Raw genomic sequence first — 16,481 nt, forward strand, 5'->3', positions numbered from 1 at the left:
CCCCTATGTGAATTCCTGAAGTCAGACGTGCATGATTGATGCTCCTGGATACAGCAACATAAATTTATGTTTACTGTGGGAGTTACTAACCTGCAATACTGATATATCCCAGGTTAGTCACTCCAGTAGTAAACATTGCTGTGACAAACTGTTATTGTTGTGCAGGTTAATAAATATCTTTCCAAATCAGTTATAGTGTGCCATTATTCAGTACATATGCTAGCAACTGCTTGATTAGAAAAGCCAAATATGTAATCATTATTGACTTCCCTTCAAGGTATGCAGTGATGATGATCAAGTGTAAAAAAAAATGCAGTACCGATTTATTTTTATTTTATTTACAAATTTGTTAAACTGCTTATAATTTCATTACATTAATAACCAAACCAGGCAGTTTATAAAATAAATAAAAGAAGTGGAAAACATCATTACACAGAGTGATAAAAATGTAAATAAAATAAAAGTATTATTCTTGCCACAATCAAAATGGACCTAGACACCCAGTAACACTTCTGTGGTGCCAAACTCGCCTTAACTGCTGCAGGTTTAGCCAAAGAAGCCTGAAGGCATCCGCCTGAAAGCAGCTGGGCTGAGGCTATGACAGGATGCAGAGAGGAAGGAGGAAGCGGTCTGGTCTGGCCAGACTCGACGAGAGCAGCTGGGTTGAATGCTGAATGCTGTTCGGTTGTGGCGTTCACACATTCAATCACAGTCAGCTACCTTTACTGCTCTGGACTCAGCCACAGTTGTTTCACGTGGCTGACCTATGGAAGTGTTGCTGAGCTGACTGTGATTGGTCAGGGAGCCTGTCTGGTGCCTTAAAGGGTGTTCCAAATTGGCCAGGACTCAAGTGACGAAGACTGCTGGTTGCTGTGTGCAAGTAACTCCAAGGTAAAGTCTTAGCAGAGGCTGGGGAACATTATGGGGTGGGTGGGAGGATGGGGTAGGACAGGCCGGGAGGGTTCCAAGGCTACATGGGATGGGTGGGGATTTCAAGGCTGCAGAGGGGCGGGGGGGAGGAGGGTTCTGAGGCTGTGGGGGGGGGGGGAGGGATTCGAGGCTGCGGCAAGACTACTAATATCTGGGCTGTGGGGCCCCTGGAAGCACGAGGTCCTGTGTGGTCACCCCTGCCTAAGACCGGCCCTGCGCTCAATGCGGGAAATTAGGCAGGTATCATACTTCTCAGCACTGACGCTCTATACGTCCTCCACCAAACCTCTGGCCAGCCCTTTCATCTCTTTCCTCTCACTCCCCCCTCTCCCTTTGCTTTCCCTGTCACCTCATTTGAAATCTTAAGTCCCAGGCAGGGGTGTGCCACCAAACCGGTACACATAGGGGCCCTGCAATTGCTAAGGCCTGAGGATGTCAACACATCTACGTATAGGAATAGATTTAGTAAATGGCACTCAAAAATCATCCCCCAAAATTGCCACTCAATGCTACTCTATAACGGGCACTCAAAGATGAGCACCCATTATAGAACAGCATTGAGGGCTGATTTTGGCACCCAAATTTAGACACTGCTGAAACCAGGTGTAATTTCCAGTGTTCAGTTTAAGTGTAAATCCCTGGTATTCTGTAATACTGCATGCAAAATTTAGGAACGCCCCTGACCTGCCTATGCACCGCCTGTGGCGACACCCTCTTTTGGATTGTGTGCCATGTGCACCCAATTATTGGCACTAATTGGCTTGTTAGCCAATTTAGTTGGGTGCACATTTTGGATCGGCACCCAAAAATCACCCAATTTTGATGCCATCTATAGAATCTGGGGATAGCATACACAAGTGGACAGGGAAGCTTGTGAAGATGAAGGGAAAAACGAATGGTTCGAAGTACATATGGATGTTAGAGGAAAATGTATTTCAGTGTACCATAGACCCAAGATTTGGAAGAAGTTTCACTTTTCAGCTGGACAATGATCCCTAGTATAGAGCAAATCAAAAGCTCACCAAAAGGAAAGTGGATATTCACATGTGGCTCAGTCAAAGGCCAGCCTGAATCCAACAGAAAACATGAGGCAAGACCTGAAGATTGCAGTCCTCAGACAACACCCAGACAATGTAAAAGAGCTTATGCTAGTCTGCCAAGAAGAATGGGCAAAAACTGCACCACCCCAAAGTGCAAAGTTCATGGGCACTTATCCTAAATGACTCATGGCCATTATTGCAACTAAGGTTTGAGTCAAGGGGTGTCAACGTTTATGAAATCAAGACATGTTGGTGTCTTATTTTTCCTCTTGGAATCTTTCTGTAATTGTTCTTTCACACTGAATGTGTAGCTGTAAAGCAAATTGTATAGATGAATAAAATCTACTCCTACTCTTAATGCATTTTAAATTCTATCCTTTTATACAGCAGAATGTGAAAAATGTATAAGGGCATGAAGATACTGCATGTGTATATATTTTATTTTTGTTACATTTGTACCCCATGCTTTTCCCACTCATGGCAGGCTCAATGTGGCAAGCAATGGAGGGTTAAGTGACTTGCCCAGAGTCACAAGGAGCTGCCTGTGCCAGGAATTGAACTCAGTTCCTCAGCTCCCCAGGACCAAAGTCCACCACCCTAACCACTAGGCCACTCCTCCTCTCTAGTCAAGATCTTACCTTTTTTTGGGCTGATACTCAAAAACGTTAAGTTCCTAAATACCTATAACAGTATCACTGTTTCTGTCTCTGTCTCCCTGTCTCTATCCGTCTCTCTCTCTCTCTCTCTCTCTCTCTCTCTCTCTCTCTATATATATATATATACATATACATATATACACACACACATAGGTGTCGGAATGGGGGGGGGGGGCATAGCAACTGCTGCAGCCACTTCTGTGAAACAGCATCAGCAAAACAAAGAAAAAGTGATTGCAGGGCCACACTGTTCTTACTTGCAGCTGCTGGCTTTGCCCCTTAACAGAAACTGATGTCAGAGGGTAGTGGGATCAGCAGCCGCTAGTATGAACATAGCAGCCCATGATTGCGTTACCTTTGTTTTGTCACTGCTGCTGATGTTGGGCCAGAGAAACATCAGCAGCAGTGGTGGGTGTGTCAGGTGGGAAGGAGAGAGAGGAGTTAGATGCAGGGCTAGGTTAACCATTGGACCAGGTGAGGCTCTGGCTTAGGGTGCCGGTGATTAAGGGTGCCAAAATACCCAGTGTCTGTCCTTGCCTGGTCTACAGGTTAAGCCTTTTCTTCCCACTCCCATCTCACCCCTTCTCTCTTCCTCCTCCCCTTGGGTCCTACACTGCTCCCTTATCTCTCTCACTCCCCTATGGTCCTGTAAAGTTTAAGTTGGTTGCTGGATGCAGAAGCAGCATAACAGGCTGCCTTTAGCCAGCCCCTGGGTCTTCCCTCTGCCAGGTCCTGTCTCCTCTGATGCAATTTCCTGTGGGCAGAACACAGCAGAGGGAAGACCCATGGGCTGGCTGAAGGCAGCCTGTTGTGCTGCTGCTGCAGCTGCTGCCGCCAGCGACCAATGTAAACTTTACAGGACTGTGGAGAAGTGAAAGAGGTGAGGGGGGAAAGAAACTGGTTGGGGGGGCAGTGAGTGAGAGATGCAAAACCCCCAAGGGGGGTGGGGGAGCATCTAAAACAAGTTGATTCAGGGCACCACCAAAGCACGTTGGCTCAGGATACCACTATCACTTGACCTGGCCCTGAGTAGATGCTAGATGTAGAAAGGAGGAAAGAGAGTGCAGACACTGGATATGGGGAGGGGAGAAAGGGGAAGACACTGGATGTAGAGGGGATAGGGGGCAGATGCTGGATGGAAAGGGGGGAGAAAGAAGGTAAATGCAGGACAGAAGGGACCAGAGAACGACGGCAACTGCTGGATGGAAATGGAGCGAGAGAGGGGGAAGACCCTGGATTGAAGTGGAGAGAGAGAGAGAGAAAGAGAGAGAAGGGTTAGATGCTGGAGGGAGGGGCAGAGAAAGAGGACAGACAATGAGTAGAAGGGAGCAGGGAAAGAGGGAAGATTCTGGATGGAAGGGGGGAGAAAGAGGGGGCATATGCTGGAAGGAAGGGGGAGAGAGGGAGGTAGAAGCTGGATGGAAGGGGGAGAGAGAGAAGGAGCTGATGCTGGGTGGAGGGGGAGAGAGGGGGGTAGATGCTGGCTAGAAGAGGGAGATAGAGAGGGGGTTGATGCTGGATGGAAGAGGGAGAAAGGGAGGGGATTGATGCTGGATGGAAGGGGGAGATAGAATGGGGCAGATGCTAGATAGAAGGGAGAGAGAGAGGCAGACACTGGATGGAAGAGGGAAAGAGATGGGGCAGACACTGGATAGAAGGGGAAGAGAGGGGGCAGAAGCTGGATGGAAGGGGGGAGAGAGGTAGGGGACAGGTGCTGGAAGGAAAGGGGAGAGAGAGAGAGAGAGGGGAAATATGCTGGATGGAAGGGGAGAAAGAGAGAGGCAGATGCTGGATAGAAGGGGGAGGGAGGGGAGCAGATGCTGGATGGAAAGGGGGAGAGAGGGGAGCAGATGGCTCGATGAAGGGGGAGAAAACTGGATGGAAGGGGAGAAGAGAAAAGGGCAGGCTCTGGATGGAGGGGAGAGTACACAAAAAGAGCAGATGCTGGATGGAAGTAAGGTGAGAGAGAGGGCAGAGAAAGAGGGTATATGCTGGATGGAAAGGGGAGTGAAAGAGGGCACATGCTGGATGGAAGTAGGAGAAAGTGGGGCAAATGCTGGATGGAGAAAAAAAGAGGATAAAGTTAGTGAGAGACTGGGAAATAAGAGGAAGTGAAACAGGAGAGACAGAATGTGGGAAAGAGATGGCAAGCTGTAGATAGACATAGTTTAAAAAAAGGGAAATTGAAGATTGTATAGTAGGAAAGAATTAAGGAGCCCTTTGACAAAGGGCTTGCCACACACCAATTTGTAACTACCACCGGGCTACCACAGGAGCCCGGTGGTAGTTCCCACCCCCAGCAAGTGTCTTTTCTGGCACTACAAACATATTTTTCATCTTTGTTGCACTGGGGCTTACCCGACAGTAAGTGGGCAGCACCATGCGCTACCTGATTACCACCAGGTTAGTGCGGGAGCCCTTACGTAACATCGCCTTACTGCACGGCCATTTCTTAAAAAAAAAAAAAAAAAGCCTTTTATCTGCTGTTTGGTAAAAGGACCCCTAAATGTGGACAGAGGCAGAAAAATAAATTGAAGAAAGCTGAAAGGAAAAGAAGAAAGGAGAAAAAAATGACAAATGGACATGAAATCTTGGCAAAATAGTTAAGAAGAAGACAAGAAAAGCAGAAACCAGAGACTGGGACCAACACAATTAGAAAAATAAATGGCCAGACAGTTTAGGATACAGTAGTGTGGTAGCTCTGTTAATACATGTTAATAAATATAGAAAATGGAAATAAGATGATGTCTTTTGATTGGACTAATTTTAATATATTTTTGACTAATATTTGGAGAACAAACCGTCTTTCCATATGTCAGAACAGGATACCATAATAGCAGTATGCTGTCCTGACACAAGGAAGGAGTCAGGAGGAGTGGCCTAGTGGTTGGTGCAGCAGGCCTTGAGCCTGACAACCTGGGTTTAATTCTCATTGGGCAAGTCACTTAACCCTCCATTGCCCCAGGTACAAAAACTTAGATTGTGAGCCCTCTAGGGACAGAGAAAGTATCTGCAGATAATGTGTACAGCATTGTATACAACTAGTACTGCTATAGAAATCATTAGCAGTACTAGTAGTAAAGAGGTTTTGGCCCCTGAAAGCTATTTGAAAAATTTATTTAGTCCAATAAAATGGTATAATCATACTTTATTTATTTTTTATTTTTTTATTTGTATTTTGTAACTTATATTGTAGTGATTGGAATATGTCAGTTTTTGAGATTTAAATCTGCAGTCTTTATATTTTGCACATTATAGGGTGACATTCGTTCCTTTTTCTCTTTCTCTGGTGTTGCACTATGGCTTTTTCAGGATTCAGTTTATAATTTGACTTCATATTTCTATTTTTAATTTGTGGTTATTTATTTTATACTATGTGAAAGTCTGTCTGTCTTCTATGTATATGTGCATACCACAAGAGTAAGAAAGATTTTATTCTGTTTATCGCAGGAGTAAACAGTGGATTTTCCCAAGTCCACCAGTAGTATAGTTCACTGGCTTTTGTTAAAATTTGCATAATTGATTTTGACAGGTGCCATGCCTACATCTGGGTTGTCAGACAGCCAGAATTGAGGAACCACCGAAGCCATACCCCTTCTGCCCCATCACACTCCTTTTGATGACACCACCAGAAGTAATGTCATCATCCCACCCCAAACCACAGCTTTTTGGTGATGTCAGGAAATGAAGTAACTCCACCCAGCCCATTCCCCTTTTCAAGATGACAATAGGAAGCACAAAGCCAAGATGGCACTGCCCATAGGGGCACTTCATGTTTTATATTATTCGCCACCATCTTGGATGAGTCGTGATGAGAAATGACATTCATCGCCAGACATTGCCCTGTACTGTCTAGGAGGAGCATTCTGATGAACAACAAAAAAGATATGTTTAGATGCCAGGCTAGCTGTTTTCTTTTTTATTTTTCTTTCAAACATCTCCTTGTTTGAAAGAAAAATAAAAAAGAAACAGCCTGGCGTCTAAACATATCATTTTTTTGTTCATGAGAATGCTCCTCCGAGACAGTACAGGGCATTGTCTGGCGATGAATGTCATTTCTCATCACATGACTTATCCAAGATGGCGGCGAGTAATATAAAACATGACGTGCCCTCGTGCAAACTTCTGAATTTATTTTTTCTCTCTGGCTCACTCAGATACTGTACCTGTAAACTGTTTTTTTTTTCCCCTCAGGAATGAAAAAAAGGTATTTTTAGCCTTCAGACTACCTTTTTTCTTTCAAAACATCTTTTTATGCAAAAGTCTGAATTTCTTTTTTTCTCTCTGGCTCAGGTAGACTGTGCAGTTTAAAGCACAGCTCTAAGATAGAGAAGGCCCAGTTCTCTCCCTTCTCCTCCTCTCTCAGCTTTAAACCCTAAAGTGTGTTCATTTACCTGGTGGACTGTAGTGGACCCATCTTTGTGTAATGTTTAATCTGACCATGCTGCTGCACCCACTACCCCTCCCCTCTTCCTTCTCACAGCTCTCCCCTTTTCTGCAGCTGAACTCTTTCTTTGTTTTGTGCTGGTGCCCCAGCTAAGTGGGTACATTTTAGAAAAAGTGTGTAGAAGCCACTGTACAAATGTGCTATTTTCATGTGACAGCCATAGACAGACAATTTCAAACATGTTTGTTTTCTGTTTCTGTGCTGCAGAAATGCAGAGGAAAACAACACCAACAACTACAGTATTAAGTTGCTGATGACAGTTAACTTTAGAGAGCTAATACAATCCCAGAGAACATTAACTCAGATTTTAATACTGGTTACACTGTTGAAATGACAGCAACCCATGTGTGCTTGAAAACTGTTTGATCAGCCAGGCACTGCTTCTGGTTCACAAGCAGGCAGGAAATTAGCCTCTCTCCCTTCTGTTTCTGGCTACCTCATGAAAAAAAGCTCCTGATTCTCTCTGCAGGCATATCAGAGATTCCTGCAAAACTACCAGTTGTAACCCAATTAGTTAATAGATGGGTTTGAAATGTGTAGATAAATACATAAGTGTACAAGGTGGCTGAGGAGGCAAGGACTTTTAAAAATATCCTCTTTTTACATCTGTGTGCTAAAAATACCTAAGCAGAATTTATTGTGATCTGGAACCCATAGGAAGTTTGGTTTTTTGTTATGGATATTTAAGAGCTCAATGCATGCCTGATCCACCCCTCTCATGCCTCATAACAGGGCCTTCTAACAGTGGTAAAAGCTCAGTTAAAAAACTTTTAGAACATGCTGATCGTACATTTGCCATGAAACCTGATCAAGTTGTGTGGCATTACACCTGCTGGCAGCCATAGATGATTTTATGGAGTCTGCTGTTGAGGCCGGCCAAAATCGGCTTTCGATTATGCTGATTTCGCCAACCTTGAGAGATAGGCGGCCATCTCCCGATTTGTGTCGGAAGATGGCCGCCCTTCTCCTCCGAAAATAAGCTGGATAGTGACCTAGATTATTGCAATTTATACCTCAGTTTGCCTAAATCGTATATGAAATTGTTAAAGGTTATTCAAAATATCACTGCTTGACTTACAGTTTGTCCTCAATGTCAGTATGTTTCCCCATTTCTTAAATAATTGCATTGGCTTCCTATTCAGGAGTGAGTTAATTTTAAAATTCTTCTCCTGATACATAAAACTTTTAAACAGGATTCAGCTTTGTAACTACAGTTTTACAGATTTGTAGACCAAACTGAACATAGCAATTAGAGGGGTGATGTCTTCTTTTAGTTTCCTCATTAAAGAGGATGCATTTTGAACATTCTAGAAGATGTACTTTTTCTATAGCTGGACAAGCTGCTTGAAATCAGCTTCTGATGCAAATAAGGTTAACCGTTGACTACAGATACAACTGTGTTAAAAAAAATTATTGAAGACCATTTTATTTCTCGTTCATTTGGAACAGTGGTACTGTGATGGCTTGTTTAGAACTTGTAGGAGTAATTGTTGGTATGGTGAGGTATGATATGCAGTGTAAATAATCAGTACTGATTTTTCTGTTGGTGTGATAGCAGAGGCATTCATTATTTATCTGTCTATATTGATTGTTATTTTTATTTATTTATTTATTTAATATTATGTTCTCCAACTTAGCCTGGGCAAATTATAAATCAATAAACCATAAAAAGAGAAGCTGCAGCCAGTGGTGTAGCGAGGGCGGCTGCCACCCAGGGCGGTTCGCCGCTGCGCACCCCCCCGGGTGCAGCCTGACACCCCCCGTGCATCGATACCCCCCCTTGGTGCATCGATACCCCCCCTTGGCGCATCGATACCCCCCTCGGCACAGCAACCCCCCTCCCCCGGAGTGTAGTCTTACCTGCTGGGAGCTGCGTCGGTTCCGCTGGTTCCCTGCTCTCTCTGCCCCGAAACAGGAAGTAACCTGTTCCGGGGCAGAGGGAGCAGGGAACCAGCGGAGCCGACACCCCCCAGCGGCATGCACCCGGGGCGGACTGCCCCTCCTGCCCCCCCTTCCTACGCCACTGGCTGCAGCCTCACTGTTTAGAGGTGTAGTTATCAACATGGGCTACTGTTAAGATGTGTTATTTTAATGTTCACTCTAGTTATTAGTAAATAGGTCTCATTGCATTAAATAAGTCCTGTGGTAAAAAACACATGTTAACAGAAGCACATGTTAGTATCTATGGGGGTCTTCTAATAAAGGTTAGCGCATATTATCTGCCTATGAGGTTATTCCTATGAGGTCTGCTGCAGATAACATCCACTAATCGTTAGTGAAAGACCCCCTATGCTTCTTAACTGGCAGCACATATATATAAGTTTGTAACATGGGCCACCTACATATGAAAATACTGAAACTTAAATGAGGAAGTTGCAAAATTGCTGCTTCTAAGTGTATGTTTCAACAATTATATCTCGAAGATTCTCACACTTTTTCTGCACAAATAAATTTATAAACTGGCTGTTCTCTCTGTATGTTCCAGGAAATATACATGCACTCCCAGAAATTCTCCTATGTACTTTACAAAAGGCTGTTGACCTGGACATCTCAGTTCTGATCTGTATGATCTATCTAAAATAAGGGTCTTTGATGAGATAATCTCAACTTGTTCTGAAAAGAAAATTGAAGAGGGAGTGGCCTGGTGGATTTAGACCTAGGTGGTTAGGCTTCAGATCTTCCTTCATTCACTAACACTTCTTTACAAACCTAGGTGTTTCATTTTATTTCCCATTGCATTACCTTCCCACTGAGAGCCTGCTTCCATAGCACTTTTCTCCCATTCTGTTTCCTTAGTAAAGCAGGCCCTTAGGAGTAGAAGTTCTTTAGGGAAGGGATTTATATGTATATGCAATGTTTTTGTTCAGCACCTTCCCTTATGTACTATGTAAATGCTGAAAATAAAAAGAAATACAGGTACTCATAAATTAAAATAAAATGTTAAATCTTACTTTTAGAAGTTGAAAAAGAAGCCACTATGGCTTGTGGAGGAAATAATTCTGAAGAAGACTTCACCCTTGATGAAGATGATGAAAATTCTTTTGAAAATCTGGAAGAAAAAGAAAACAAAAAGTTTCTTGGAGGAATCCATTTGCAACACTTTCCATCTGACAATAAAAATTCTTCACTTGGAACCAGTGATATGGGCACTGTAAAGAGAGATAATATCAAACTCCCAGGTACTGTCATAATTTTATTTTAAAAATTTCTAATTGTTCCTTTCCTAAAATCATTATTACTGCTGACCCTTCAGATAGTGTTGGTTTTAATTCCTTATCTTACATGAATCTTGTGTGAAGGTTTCGTGAGTTACTGTGTTTTGTGACTTTCTACTATAAGGTATTTCATCCATTGTGATACAATCGAAAGTCAGCTACACCTTCTGTGCATTACACAATATTTTAGAGAACACTTACGTGCCCTTTTAGTAACCTGTATAAACGTCTATGCGTGCCCAACGCATCCCAAAATGGAGTTACCACCAGGCTAACGCGTGGCTCTTGTGGTAATTTCATTTTTGGCACATGTCCAGTACGAGTGTCCGAAAAATAATTGTTATTTCCGGACGCACGTATCAGACGCATGCCAAGTGGCATTTGACGTGCGTAGCTCATTACCACCCAGTTATCTTGTGAGTCTTTACTGCTAGGTCTATAGTTGGTGGTAATGTCGCAGACCCAAAATGGACACGCGGCAATTTTAATTTTGCCGCATGTCCATTTTTGGCAAAAATAAAAAAGGCCTTTTTTACTGGCGCGCTAAAAAATAGATCAGCGCATGTCCAAAACCCGTGCCTACACTACTGCAAGCCATTTTTCAGCGCACCTTAGTAAAAGGACCCCTTAGCAAGCAAAAGCATTCACCCATCATTATTTATTCAAATATTATAAGCAGATGTCTTTGAAATTCTTTAAGCTCCTGTCCTATAATTCCCCCTGAACTCCCAGAGGCTGTCATGTGCAGAATTAGGTTCAAAGTTAGCTCCCATGATGCATATTTTCAAAGCACTTTGGGAGGCTAAGTTCCATAGGTTTCTATGGAAGTTTGGGAGGCTAAGTGCTTTGAAAATGAGCCTGCCGGGTCCTGTTTACTAACACATGGTAAAATGTTGTATTCTAGTGCTATTTTGACACAAGTTATTTCCTGTAGGATTCACTGAACTTAAGTATTCCAGTTTAGTAAGTGGATTGATGGCACTGATAAGGTGAATTGATGTGACCTGGAAACTGGATGTTCCTGATCATGGCAATGTGTAGACATGGTTCTTAGCTGTGATCTTTACAGGGGTAATAAGACCTGACTAATAAAATCACCCTTTCTGCATTTAAAAGCCCTCCTGGTACAGAAAGTCACCTGTTTTACCATGAGAAATTCATCACACGATTTACTAAAAGCTAAGTTACCTGAGTATGCAGTTTAGTAAAAAATATATATATCCCCCTAATTTTATAATCTGCCATGCAAAATTGCATGCCAATTTGGCGCACAATTAGGCATGAAGGATGCAGTTACGTGTTGCATGGGACCCAAATTAGCAGTTATACATGTAACTACAGCTATGCACTATTCTGTCAGGTAGCACATAATGGCAAGGGGTGTGCACTCATTATCAAGTTATGATCAGACCATGGGCGGGTCTCACACTGGTATTTGAAGCTTATAGAATACTGTAAGGTTAGTGTGTGGGTCTAAACCAAACCACCACTGTTTTGGCAGTCTGCCCAGTGCCCACACACACTTCCCCAGCTCCCACATTAGGCATGTAAGTGCTAATATTTATCACAGGTCAATGGCAAATTGTATTTAATGTGGGAACCTCAAATATCATATAATCACATATATCAATTCCTACTCAATCATTGTTCATGCATGCAATATTTTATAGTTCTTCTAATAATACTAATAATTGCAACATATACTTCAGTCTTGTTAATAACGCATCTTATATGTCAGCGATGGAATTTCTGGTGACCTCAGCAGTGCCAATTGCTAAACCAATTCAATAGCAATGTAGTCGGCACACACCTCCTCATCAGGGCCGTGCCCATGCGGTAAGCGAGGTAAGCGCCACAGGGGGGCGCCCACCTCTGGAGGGCGCCGCCGCGGTGCTTACCCTCGCCCCGCGCCGCAAAGGCCTTTAAATCTTTTACCTGGGTCGCAGCAGCGTCAGTGAAAGCGCTGCCGACCAGCAAGGGCGGGGCGGTGGGGGCGGTCCGCCCCGAGTGTCATCAGAAAGGGGGGTGCCGCCGCTCCCGCTGCTCTTCTTCCTGGCAGCCCCTCCCCCGCACCAGCCCTTTAAAAATAAATTGCCGACGCGAATAGCGAGCGCAGCACCTCGTGTGCAAGTAAAAGAAGCGGATCCGATCATCTCATTGGGCCTTCCCTCACTGTCCCGCCCTCCTCTGACGCAACTTCCTATTTCCTCTAGGGCGGGACAGTGAAGGAAGGCCCAATGAGATGATCGGATCCGCTTCTTTTACTTGCACACGAGGTGCTGCGCTCCCTATCGCGTCGGCAATTTATTTTTAAAGACCGGGTGGCAGGGAGAAGACGAGGCAGGGTGAGGGTGGGGGACAGATGGGGTGAAGGTGGGGGGGACTCGGATAGCAGAAGGGACTGGGTGGGAGACAGATGGGGTGAGGGGGACTCGGATGGGCAGAAGGGACTGGGTGGGAGACAGATGGGGTGAGGGTGGGGGGCACTTGGATAGCAGAAGGGACTGGGTGGGAGACAGATGGGGTGAGGGGGACTCGGATGGGCAGAAGGGACTGGGTGGGAGACAGATGGGGTGAGGGTGGGGGGCACTTGGATAGCAGAAGGGACTGGGTGGGAGACAGGTGAGGTGAGGGGGACTCGGATGGGCAGAAGGGACTGGGTGGGAGACAGGGTGGGGGGCACTTGGATAGCAGAAGGGACTGGGTGGGAGCCAGATGGGGTGAGGGGGACTCGGATGGGCAGAAGGGACTGGGTGGGAGACAGATGGGGTGAGGGTGGGGGGGCACATGGATAGCAGAAGGGACTGGGTGGGAGACAAATGGGGTGAGGGTGGGGGCACTTGGATAGCAGAAGGGACTGGGTGGGAGACAGATGGGGTGAGGGGGACTCGGATGGGCAGAAGGGACTGGGTGGGAGACAGATGGGGTGAGGGTGGGGGCACTTGGATAGCAGAAGGGACTGGGTGGGAGACAGATGGGGTGAGGGGGACTCGGATGGGCAGAAGGGACTGGGTGGGAGACAGATGGGAGAAGGGGCATGGATCTGGAACTGGGGTCTGAAAAGTGAGCAGGAGGGAGAATGGGGTCATGCCTGGGGCAGGGGTGGATGGGAGAATCAATGGATCTGGAACTAGGGGCAGCCGCAGGTGGGAACTGGGAGCCGAAAAGAGGGGGCATTGAGAGAGGGGGGATAGATCCTGGATGGAATGGGGAGTGAGAGGGAGGGCAGACCCTGAATGGATGGGAGGGGGAAAGAGAGAGGGCAAATGGTGAATCGAAGGAGCAGAGAGAAAGGGCAGACAGTGGATAGAAGGGAGTGAAAGAGCAGACAGTGGATGGAAGGGGCAGAGATAGAGGGCAAATGCTGGAGGGAAAGGAGAGAGAGAGGGCAGATGGTGGATGGAAGGGGGAGAGAGAGATGGCAGACTGGGGCAGATGGTGGATGGAAGGAGCAGAAATAGAGGGCAGATGTGGATGGAAGGCACATTAGAGAGGGCAGACACTGGATGGCAGAGAGAGAGCGAAGACAGATGCTGGATGGAAGGAAGACGGTGAAAAGAAGATGAGGAAAGCAGAAACCAAAGACAACAAACTGTAAATATATATTTTTATTATTTTGCTTTAGGATATAGTATTTTAGCTGTGTTAATAAATAGAACATGTAAATAAGGTAATCTTTTTATTGGACTAATTTTAATACATTTTGACTTAACTTTCAGAGAACAAAACCCCCTTCCTCAGATCAGGATAGGATACTGTAACAGCACTATACTGTATTGACCTGAGGAAGGAGATTTTGGCCTCTGGAAGTTAAATGTATTAGTCCAATAAAATGGTATTATTTTATTTTCTGTATTTGTTTTATTTCTATTTGTTAATTTGTAAAGTGGTGATTGGTATTTGTTAGTTTTTTCAAATTTACATCTGCTGTCTTTATATTTTGCACAGTACTAGGAGACATTTTCTGTTTCTGTGGCGTTGCATTGTATGCAGAGTCTGGCATCGGGGGTTCAGTTTAATTTTTGTCTAAATAGAAAGTTTATGATTACTTATTCTATAGTGGATTAGGGTGTATCTGTGTTTGTGAAAAAGACATGGCTTTCAGTTGGCATTGACTGTGCAGGATCGACGATCTGTACTATTCTGTCTGGTTTCGTTTTACAATAGGTGAATTGATGTTCTAGTGCTCACTGTAGTGCTTAAGATGCTTTCCTTTTCCTTGTGTGACTCATAGAAACGACTGCTTATGGTATGGTAAAATTGCTCTATAGGTCGTGTTTTGTATTCTCAGTATGCCTAGTACTGGATTTGGGGGGGGGGTGTTAAAAAAATGACCGGCCCCGGGTGTCAACTACCCTAGCTACGCCACTGCTGCCGACGTCTCCCTTCCCTTGCACTCGTTGGTTCCCTCAGTGTCCCGCCTTCTTCTGACGTCAGAAGAAGGCGGACACTGAGGGAACCAAGAGCGCAAAGGGAAGGGAGACGTCGGCAGCGCTCCGCTTTCACTGACGCTGCTGCGACCGGAAGTAAAAGATTTAAAGGCCCCAGGGCGCGGAGGGAAGGGCAGAGAGGCATGGATGGGAGGGCAGAGAGGCATCGATGGGAGGGCAGGGCCCAGGGAGAGGACAAATTGCTGGAAGGGGAGGGGAGAGAGGATTGCTGGCTATGGATGGAGGAGGGAAGGGCAGAGAGGGACAAGGATGGACATGGGGGCCCAGGGAGAGGACAAATTGCTGGAAATGGAGGGGAGGGGAGAGAGGAGGATTGCTGGCTATGGATGGAGGAGGGAAGGGCAGAGAGGGACAAGAATGGACATGGATGGGAGGGCAGGACCCAGGGAGAGAGGAGAAATTGCTGGAAATGGATATAGAGCAAGAAATGAAGAAGAAAGGAGAAAAGTAAAGAAATAAATGGAAAGGAAGCCCTGGAAATGGAGTTAAGAGGACAGATAGCAGCAGAATCAGATACTGGACCAGCATGATTGAAAAAAGAAAGTCACCAGACAACAAAGGTAGAAAAAAAATCATTTTATTTTCATTTTAGCATTTGGAATATGTCCACTTTGAGAATTTACATCTGCTATCTTATTTTGCAATGTATACCAATTTTTTTCTAAGAATATTGCTGACAATTCCTTTCAGTGTGGCAAGTGGTGAGCGATCATTTTCATGGGGGGGGGGGGGCGTGATCATTTTCACGGGGGGGGGGGGGGGGCGCCAATTGATAGTCTGCAGGGGGGCGCCAGAGACCCTAGGCATGGCCCTGCTCCTCATTGGCACACCCAGCGAACTATCTTAGTGTTCTTTTCTAAAGTACTGGATATTTAGATGATTATTAAATACTCATCTTAAAAGATGTAAGATGGGGGGGGGGGGGGTTCTTTATCCAACATGCATGTCTCAAGGACGATCCCCCAAAGCCGTCTTTAGTGCCAGGGGTTTCCCATGAGTTAAAGCAGAGCTGGCGCTAAAGATGGCTTTGGGGGATTGTCCTTGAGATAGCTCGTTTGGACAAAACATGCATGTTGGACATAGAACCCCCCCATCTGACACATCTTTTAAGATGAGTATTTAATAATCGTCTAAATATCCAGTACTTTATTAAAGAACACTTATAAGATAGTTCATTGGGTGTGCTGATGAGGAGGTGTGTGAAGACTACATTGCTGTTGAATTGGTTTAGCAATTGGCACCGCTGAGGTCACCAGAAATTCCATTAACAATATTGGAGTATATGTTGCAATTATTAGTATTATTAGAAGAACTATAAAATATTGGATGCATGAACATGAACACTGATTGTGTGGGAATTGATATATGTGATTTATATGATATTTGAGGTTTCCACATTAAATACAATTTGCCATTGACCTGTGATTTAAGTGCTAATATTTAGGCATGCACACTTATGCCTGCCATAGACTAAGCGTAAATGGTCGCACCTAAATGTTGGTGTGTAAATGTGGACTTAGGCTACTATTCTATAATGGAATTGGGGTGTGCAGATGCTATTGTAGAATTTACTCTTAGCTACTAATTTCTAGGGCCTATCATAGTGCACACTTTGTAGAATTGCCCCCAATGTGTTGCAATGGCCTACAAATAATTGTATCATAGTAAATGACAACAGATAAAGACCTGAATGGTCCATCCAGTCTGACAAATAGTCACATTCATTATCAAGTCATGATTCA

At 44.8% G+C, this 16,481-nt stretch overlaps 1 protein-coding gene across 1 annotated transcript in view; it reads left to right on the top strand.

Annotated features, from left to right (window-relative positions):
• Positions 1-16,481, top strand: part of LOC115462209 (probable ATP-dependent RNA helicase DDX60) — a 368,606-nt gene that overhangs the window by 20,158 nt on the left and 331,967 nt on the right. Inside the window, exon 2 of the mRNA XM_030192223.1 lies at positions 10,031-10,252. Coding sequence (XP_030048083.1) covers positions 10,051-10,252 — 202 coding nt within the window. The 5' untranslated portion in view covers positions 10,031-10,050. The remainder of the gene's footprint in view (positions 1-10,030; positions 10,253-16,481) is intronic.

Source organism: Microcaecilia unicolor, chromosome 2, assembly GCF_901765095.1.
Source record: "Microcaecilia unicolor chromosome 2, aMicUni1.1, whole genome shotgun sequence".
In the NCBI taxonomy this organism is placed as follows: Eukaryota; Metazoa; Chordata; class Amphibia; order Gymnophiona; family Siphonopidae; genus Microcaecilia; species Microcaecilia unicolor.